The following is a 9,210-nucleotide window of genomic DNA, read 5'->3' on the forward strand; positions in this document are numbered from 1 at the left end:
GTGTGAGTGTGTGTTTGCGTGTGTGTGTTGTGTGTGTGTGTGTTGTGTATGTGTGTGAGTGTGAGTGTGTGTGTGTTTGTGCGTGAGTGTGTGTGTGTGTGTGTTGTGTGTGTGTGAGTGTGTGTTGTGTGTGTGTGAGTGTGTGTGTGAGTGTGTGTGTGTGTGTGTTGTGTGTGTGTGAGTGTGTGTTGTGTGTGTGTGTGTGTGTGTGTGTTGTGTGTGAGTGTGTGTGTGTGTGAGTGTGTGTGTTGTGTGTGTATGTGTGTTGTGTGTGTGAGTGTGTGTGTTGTGTGTGTGTGTGTGAGAGTGTGTGTGTTGTGTGTGTGTGTGTTGTGTGTGAGTGTGTGTGAGTGTGTGTGTTGTGTGTGAGAATGTGTGTGTGAGTGTGTTTGTGTGTGTGTGTTTGCCTGAGGGAGATGAGGGTGACAGAGAGGGGGAAACAGGACAAGGGGGTTTTGTCTCTTGTCTATTAGTTTTCCCTCGTACAGGGAATCCTTCCTCTCACACATGCATGTGTCATCAATCACATCATGTATGTCATTATTACACATGTTGTTATTCATATTTGATAATTACGACAGTGAGAAAAATAATAATTTGCCTTGTTTTTCTCTTGCTACTCCATATTTTAATTAGTAATTAGTAGCTTTAGTAACTAGTAATTAGTCATTTTACTTAGTAATTAGTATTACTGCCATTGCTGTCATTCATGCAGTATCTCAGAATACAGCTCATTAAATCCTTCACTGTATTTTTCATTGATTGCTGTTCATGTTTTGGCAAAATGCATATTACTGTATATCATGCCAGTTAAGTGTGTTGGATTGCATTTGTTCTTATTCAGAGTTGCATTTCACATGTCATGCCTTTATACAGCTGATACACTATATGGACAAAAGTATTCAGACGCCTGATGATTACGTTGTAACATTGTATTCAAATACATATACTTTAATATGGAGTTGGTCCCCCTTTTGCAGCTATAACAGCTTCCACTCTTCTTGGAAGGCTTTCCACAAGATTTTGGAGTCTTTCTGTGGGAATTTGTGCCCATTCATTCTGTAGAGCATTTATGAGGTCAGGCACTGATGTTGGACGAGAAGGCCTGGCTCGCAATCTCCGTTCCAGTTCATTCAAGGTGCTTGATGGGGTTGAGGTCAGGGCTCTGTGCGGGGCAGTCAACTTCTTCCACACCCAACTCATCAAACCATGTCTTTATAGTCCTTGCTTTGTGCACTGGGGCACAGTCATGTTGGAATATATTCCCCAAACTGTTGCCACAAAGTTGGAAGCATAGCATTGTCCAAAATGTCCAAAAGATTGCCCTTCACTGGAGATAAGGGGCCTAGCCAAAATCCTGAAAAACAGGTGTGGCCAAATACCTTTGTCCATATAGTGTATTTCCAGATGCTGTCAGGGTCTGATGCCTTAAGCAAGGGTACAACAGCAGTAGCCCACTGGGGAAGCAAAGTGGCAATTTCTGGGACACAAGTTCTGCCCCTTACCGCTACGCCACCACGCTGCTCACTGCAATCTGTTCGAGTAGAGCTGAAGTGGACTGAGCTGAAAGAGAGAGGGAATGGGAGAGAGGGAGGGAGAGAGACAGAAAGAGAGAGAGAGGGAGATAAAGAGAGAGAGAGAGATGGAGGAAAGAGAGAGAGAGGGAGAGAGACAGAAAGAGAGAGAGAGGGAGAGAGACAGAAAGAGAGAGAGAGGGAGAGAGACAGAAAAAGAGAGAGAGAGGGATAGAGACAGAAAGAGAGAGGGAGGGAGAGAGACAGAAAGAGAGAGAGAGGGATAGAGTTGGAGGAATAGGGATGGAGAAAGGTGCTCTTGTGGAGAAATGTGTTCTTCAATGCAAAAGTAGAAAGTAAAGGGAAAGAGAGAGGGAAGGGAAGACAGAGAGAGGGAGAGAGAGGGAGAGAGAAAGGGAGAGAGGGACAGAGAGAGAGAGAGAAAGAGAGAGACAGACAGAGAGCGAGAGAGAGAGTGGGGGAGAGACAGAGAGAGAGAGAGAGGGACAGAGTTGTAGAAGGGAAGTGGGAGAAATATGCTCTTCAAGGTAAGTATTTTGCTAGCCCTCTTAAGACGCCTACATTTCTGCACAACATCGAGACAAAACACAGCCTTGATCACAGGATGAGCACTCTCTACCGCTGCAGGTACAACAACACGTTTATCAGCTCCACTGCCAGGCCCTGCGAACAGAGCCTGCGTGAGCAGGAGGGAGAGAGGGAGTGAAGCCCCAGCTTTGGTTTCCCTGAGCGAGGGGGGTGCATTAAGCGGAGGGGATGGGCGGTCTGAACCCCCAGAAGCCTTCCCCGTGCAGATCATACTGAGCCCAGACACGCAAGTTTGTTTCTGTTCCTCCATGAATGGCAGTTATCTGTGTCTGGAGACAGTTTGGGTTAAAATGTGGAGTGGCTGTGGGAGAGGGGGGGGGGGCTGTGTGGGATGTATGTGTGTGTGTATGCGGAGTGTGTGTCTGTGTGTGTGGTGTGTGTGTGTGTATCTGTGTGTGGTGTGTGTGTGTGTGGTGTGTGTGTGTGTGGTGTGTGTGTGTGTGTGTGTGTGTGTGTGTGTGTGGTGTGCGTGTGTGTGTGTGGTGTGTGTGTGTGTGTGTGTGTGTGTATGTGTGTGTGTGTGTGTGGTGTGTGTGTGTGTGTGTGTGTGTGGTGTGTGTGTGTGTGTGTGTGTGTGTGTGTGTGTGGTGTGTGTGTGTGTGTGTGCGTGGTGTGTGTGTGTGTGTGTGTGGTGTGCGTGTGTGTGTGTGTGGTGTGTGTGTGTGTGTGTGTGTATGTGTGTGTGGTGTGTGTGTGTGTGTGTGTGTGTGGTGTGTGTGTGTGTGTGTGTGTGTGTGTGTGTGTGGTGTGTGTGTGTGTGTGTGTGTGGTGTGTGTGTGTGTGTGTGTGTGTGTGTGTGTGGTGTGTGTGTGTGTGTGTGCGTGGTGTGTGTGTGTGTGTGTGCGTGGTGTGTGTGTGTGTGTGTGTGGTGTGCGTGTGCGTGTGTGTGTGTGTGTGTGGTGTGTGGTGTGTGTGTGTGTGTGTGTGGTGTGTGTGTGTGTGGTGTGTGTGTGTGTGTGTGTGTATGTGTGTGCGTGTGTGTGCGTGTGTGTGTGTGTGTGGTGTGTGTGTGTGTGTGTGTGGTGTGTGTGTGTGTGTGTGTGTGTGTGTGTGTGTGTGTGTGGTGTGTGTGTGTGTGTGTGTGGTGTGCGTGTGTGTGTGTGTGGTGTGTGTGTGTGGTGTGTGTGTGTGTGTGCTGTGCTCTCATTCCCATAACCCTGCAGAGGGATGCTGTGCTCCTTCTTTTCCCACGGAAGCATCACACACCCAAAAGCATCGGCACAAAGGCCCTCATCCAGCGAATTAAAGAGGCCACAGACAAAAAGCCCAGTATCAGATCCGTCCTACTTCTCACCTACAGCTCTCACGTTTCCCCTGCTCCTGCAGGTCAACACCTGTTTGCACTGCACTGAGGAGGCGTGAGTGAAACCTGGTCTCCTTGAACTAAGCCGAGCTGCCTCAGCAAAAACCCCAGCCTGCTCAAACAAACACAGCTCTCTTAATCTGAAACCAGCCCCCTAAGACTACACAAGCCCTCTTAAACTGAACCCAACTCCCTAAAACTACACACAGCGTCCTTAAGCCAAACCTATAGCCCTCAAACCGCACACAGCCTCTAAAGCTGATACCAGCCCCTCTCAAACAGCACATCGACCCCTTAAATCAACCCTATCCCCTAAAACTACCCCCCAAACCACACCTAAACTACACCCACCCCTCTCAAGCCACACCCAGTGCCTTAGGCCACACCCAGCCCCTTCAAATTAAGCTTGGCACCTAACCCCCAAACCCACGCCCGCTACATCCCACAGCCAAAACACAGCCTTCTAAATTCCAGCCTAGCTGAATTTCCACCCCTGAAATTCCCAGCTGATGTTCCACCGAAGCACCAGGTGAGAGCTCAAGCACATAAGCTCTAGGCTTAAACTAAACTCCTTCTATCAGAGCGTGCAGGCAATAGGCACATGCACACAACCTAAACCCCATTATGCAGATCAAACATGCACAGTCACACACACACACACAGTGTGGTCAGCTTTGGTCAGTGACATGTTGGGGTTTATCAAGCTGGCGCGTCTTGGCAGCTCCACATGAGATGCATCGTTCCCCTCAGACAGATTAGCACTAACACGTAACTCCGCCAGGCAGAAGACTGCAGCGGCACGCTCACGGGTGGCCCAGACCGGCATACCCTTGCTTCGCATCTCTGTTCAATGATGTCACCTGACACCGCGCCCCCCCAAAGGTCGGATATGAGGACAAGGCCACGTTGTCCCTAAATGCACTGCCCCCACTCTCCCCTCCACTGCACACTTTACTGAGTCATCACCCTCTTTCAACAGTGTTAGAAAATGCAATGGCAATGTTTTAGACATGGATACTCCTTTCCCACTGTAGAGCTGGAACTAGGCTGGCTCGTTATACCCCTTTCCCACTGTAGAGTTAGAATCAGTCTCGCTTGTTATATCCCTTTCCCACTGTAGAGCTGGAACCAGGCTGGCTCATGATACCCCTTTCCCACTGTAGAGCTGGAACCAGGCTCGCTCGTTATAGCCCTTTCCCATTGTAGAGTTAGAACCAGTCTCGCTCGTTATACCCCTTTCCCACTGTAGAGTTAGAACCAGTCTCACTCCTTATACCCCTTTCCCACTGTAGAGCTGGAACCAGGTTGGCTCATGATACCCCTTTCCCACTGTAGAGCTGGAACCAGGCTGGCTCATGACACCCCTTTCCCACTGTAGGCAACTAGGCTGGCTCTCTGATGGTTCTGGTTCAAAGTGTCCACCCACTATCTTTCTAAGTGTGTCAGTTTAATGGTATCGGCTCAGCTAACCAGACTTCAGATACCAGCCAACTCTCAAGCAGGATGTGCACAGACTGTGCAAGTAATGATGTTGCTTCTGTCACCATCTGCAGTAAAAAAAACTGAGGAGATGGACAGTGAAGGGAGAGAGAAGCACACCACCCTCACTGATTACAGTAATCAACCGGAGGGAGACAGACGCAGCAGGGAGCCCACAGAGGTTTTATTTTTTCCCAGAATACTTCAGCGTTCAGACCATTTCTCACAGTCCTCTCGATCCGGTCAGACACCAGCAGTGAGTGTGACATCACCCTGTGGGCGTCGCCCTGAGTCAGGCTGCTACAGCAGAGAGGGGTAAACCTGAACCCGTCACAAGCCGGGGCCGCTGGGCTGTGATTATCGGGGCCGCTTCTGAAAAGCCGGGGTCGCGGGGTGCCGCCGCGGCCCAACACCGCCCCCCCCCCCCCCCCCCCCCACTGCGAGGAACGGGATAATTACACACAGGGAGGGCACCGCACAGCCAAGCTCCTGCTTTTCCCACACCATTACATCACCACCCTCACCCTGCAGAATGACATCAGTGACGCCCTGCGGCTGACGCCATGTTACTGATGATGTCAGCTGTGATCCTTCGAGGGGAGAGGCTGTGTGTGTGGGGGGGGGTCAGGTGATGGTCAAGGCTAACTGAGGACACTAAGGCTGGTGTCTCGTTTAGCGGGTTCAGTGGCATACAGGTCAGATCGGAGAGGAAAAACCTTGCAGAGGGCGGAGCCATGGTCACACGCTCGCACCCCTGCAAGATGCAGTAACCGTCTGTTTGGAAGTGACAGAAGTGGCCTTATCTCTTTTACACAGACCTCTCTTACATGGACCTCTTTCACAAAGGGTGCCATCTCCATCTCTGTCACTCACCTGTTCACTCCTCTCACTCACCTATTCACCTCTTGACACTCACTCACCCGTCTCTAAAATCTCATTCACCCCCCTCTGTGAGCCATCCATCAGTCAATAGCTCCTTCACCTGTCATTCACTCACTCATCAGTCACTCACTGTTTCCTGCGACCTAGAGAGTGACACTGATATGGTGTGTGATTGACAGGTGGCGAGGCCAAATACCATCCCTTCGTGTGGGTCCGTCACTTCCCGCTTTCTCTGAGACGGCAGCGCATGGCTTTTTTTTTTTTACCGCCGTTACAGCTACCAAAACATACGCGAAACGGAAGATACCGTGGCCGTAGGCGCAGGAGTCAGACAGTTGAGAGGCTGAACATGTCTGTCATTGTTTGTGTAGTAACTGCCAGTGTGTAGACCTGTCTGTCTGCCTTGACGAGTTTCTGTTTAATATGCGCGTTTACGGCGTGCTCGCCCGCGCACGTGTGCAGGTAACACACACGCACACCTGCACCTCCGTCCCGAAGCGGTCTGCTCCCGATCCCCTCTTTTCCACACTTTCCGGCTCCATTTCACTCTTCGCTGGCACTTTTTATATGCTGTTTTCCCGACTCTCGTGCCATTTAAAATTGCATTCAAATAAGAGAAGTAAATGCAAATTTTAAACGTAACTGAGCGCATTTAAGTTTTGTTTTTGCAAGCTGAACTCAGAAGTGCCTTTGAGTGATCGTACGGCGGAACTCTTGCCCTCCTCGCAGGCCTGTTCGTTGCGTTATGTAACTTCACTGGCAGACACGTTCGCCGAATAGAAAAAAAAAAGAACCAACAAACGAACGAACAAAGGTCAATTACATTTCTAAACTGGTGGATTACAGATTTCCCTTTCTTTTTTATTTATACTCCATACAATACCCTCCCTCTCGGTTTTCCCTGAGAACTGCGGTTGCCATGGAAACGCGCGAATTCCCTGGGACAGCCCGACCCAGCTGGTTCGCATAAATCCACCACGTGCAGGGAGGTTGTGAACTTCGTGGGCATCCCGAAAAAACCTTCTGCTGTGGAGTGGCTGTTTTCCCCTGGAAAGCGCTGCTTTCTCTTTCCCAGGGATTTTAACTCCAACGAGTTCAGTTCAACGCCGAGGGACAACGAGGAAACTACTACCGCAGAATGGTCTTGGTCACGTATAATACAAACCACTGTCGCTGCAAATAGAAATAACTGAATAATAGGGTAATCTAGTTTTAAGCGATGCACAGAATGAAGTGTCTTGCTGTGTCTACAATAACAGGGAGTGATATTTTCACTTGTTAGCTTGCTAGATTGTAACACTCAGCCCTGGTCAGTAAACGAGTGTAAACAGATAGACAGATGCTGCTCTTTCTCAAAGCTGCTGAGAGGTAAGATAAGAAAGTTAGATTTTCAGTATTTTCTCTTTCACATGTAACCCTTTTTGATGGTACAGAACGCGTACGCCCAACTGAAACAATGAACCTGTTTGTGGTTAGCGGGCTATATTAGCCTATTGTAGACTTAGTCTTTCACAAACCGCCCTACTTTAGAAAAACGTTAAAAGGTCCATAAAAAGGAACGTTTTTCGTGTTTTCTATTTAATATTGTGGCAACCACTACAACGCTATTGAAAAATAAGAGATTTGACAGGGTACCCGAACTGCAAAGACCGATCCTTACTTTAGTCAGGAAAAACCTCCGTCTGCTGGACTCGCTGTAGCCTAATGGAAAACTCAACCGCGGGTCACGGAGCTGTCATTTTATCACGGAGCATTTAGCTCTGTGCAGAAACACTGATTATAGAAAATTACAGTTAAAACCACGGACAGACCCGACTTTGAAATGCAACTGGCAAAAAGACTAACTGAACTGTCTGTGTCTTCCGTGGCGTGGCAAACTTGCGGTTTGTTCCATGTTGGAAGATCTCAAGCTAGTCAACAAATCGACACGATGTATAGTCAAAACCGTGTCGGCAGACACGATGCCGTTTTTGGCTCTAAAAAAACCCAAGGAACTGCCCCCACACTGATTTGTAAGACAGAGAAGAAAACTTTCATTACCTACGAAAAGGCAGAGAAGGTCCAACGCTACCAGCATCTTTCGCTTGGAGAGCGCAGTGCCCGCCGGGCCAGCATGCTTCGCCCCTGCTCCGTTCTCCTTCACGACCGCCCCGCTTTCAGCTAACCGGTGCTGCAGCTCCACGTCCCGTGGAAGTATGCCGGCGTTGCTCGAATTGTACTTATTCTGCATCATTCCTTATTTACTTAGTCTTTCCAAGCCTTGATGTAAACGGCTTTGTCAGAATCTAGTTGACGGTTTCCCGATGCAGGGTTTTTTTTTGGATTGTCTATATAATGGCAGTGGTTACAAAGTATTGGTCTGTAAAATAATGAAAATAAAAACTTTTGACAAATGATCAGCGGGCTAGAGTAAAAGTAAAATTAGTCACTTGCATCGGTCCTTCAAAGTTAAAATTACCCGAGAGAACGAATTGCAACAATTGCACTGCTAACTCCCTGTTAGCAATTTCACCCTCTCGAAGTCAAAACTTCTGTTCCTCCAGGTATTAAAACGCAACCAAAACAAACACTCTGACACGCTCCTTCCGTCATCCCCGAAAAATGATCCTTCTCATGAAAAAAAACGAGGTTGCGAAACATGTAGCGATGAAAAACTGCTGCGCTTTCCCCCCCGGTCGCTGAAGCCACTTCACTCCCCGAAGTTTAGGTTCCCAGTTGTCCTCTCTTCCGTACGCCCTCTGCTCTCCCTTCCCCGATCCCGCAGACGTGACTGTCTCCTCCTTGGCCCAAGTCGATCAGAACTTGCAAATGTTTACAACTTTATTCCTCTCTGTCTCCACGCGTTGTCTGCTATCCGCAATGACGGTGTCCTCTCCCCCATACAGACCCAAACTTTCTCCGGCACGCAAACTCACTCCCCGACTCTCCCTCTCTTTCGCTGTTGAGAAAAAAACATTGTGTTGATGAGGCGAAAGCCTCGCTCGTCTCTCAACTCAACATACCCGCCCGTCCGCAAGAGCTTTCATCAATGAGATGTTTTTTTTTTCCAGTCAGGTTTCAACAGTTACTGCATTCAGATCTACTTTTCCACCCAAGCAGTTTAATGAAACATTTGTATTTTTGCTCGCGTTGTTTTCAACTTTGCTTACATACATTTATTCATTAAAATAATAATGATGTTTTTTTTCCACATCAGAATTGAGGAACGGAAAACAGTTTCACGTCATGACGAGGTTTCGCACCAACGCTGGCATGCCATTAACATAATATCTCATCTACATCCTGACATTTTAAGTTCGTTTCTGCTAAATGTCAGCACGTACTGCTCGCTAGTTCAGATTTCGTCAGTTTCGTGATGCCTCAGGTCTTCATCTCTGATATTTACGGTAGTCCGAGTGAAAAATCACATCTGTGCTGATATTA

General features: G+C 48.4%; 1 protein-coding gene across 1 annotated transcript in view; it reads right to left on the bottom strand.

The window, feature by feature from the left end:
• Window positions 1–8,898, bottom strand: part of LOC118792671 (phospholipid phosphatase 3-like) — a 24,686-nt gene extending 15,788 nt beyond the window's left edge. The window contains exon 1 of the mRNA XM_036550569.1: window positions 7,828–8,898. Coding sequence (XP_036406462.1) covers window positions 7,828–8,020 — 193 coding nt within the window. The 5' untranslated portion in view covers window positions 8,021–8,898. The remainder of the gene's footprint in view (window positions 1–7,827) is intronic.
• Window positions 8,899–9,210: the final 312 nt, after the last annotated feature.

Source organism: Megalops cyprinoides, chromosome 1 (assembly GCF_013368585.1).
Source record: "Megalops cyprinoides isolate fMegCyp1 chromosome 1, fMegCyp1.pri, whole genome shotgun sequence".
Classification (NCBI taxonomy): Eukaryota; Metazoa; Chordata; class Actinopteri; order Elopiformes; family Megalopidae; genus Megalops; species Megalops cyprinoides.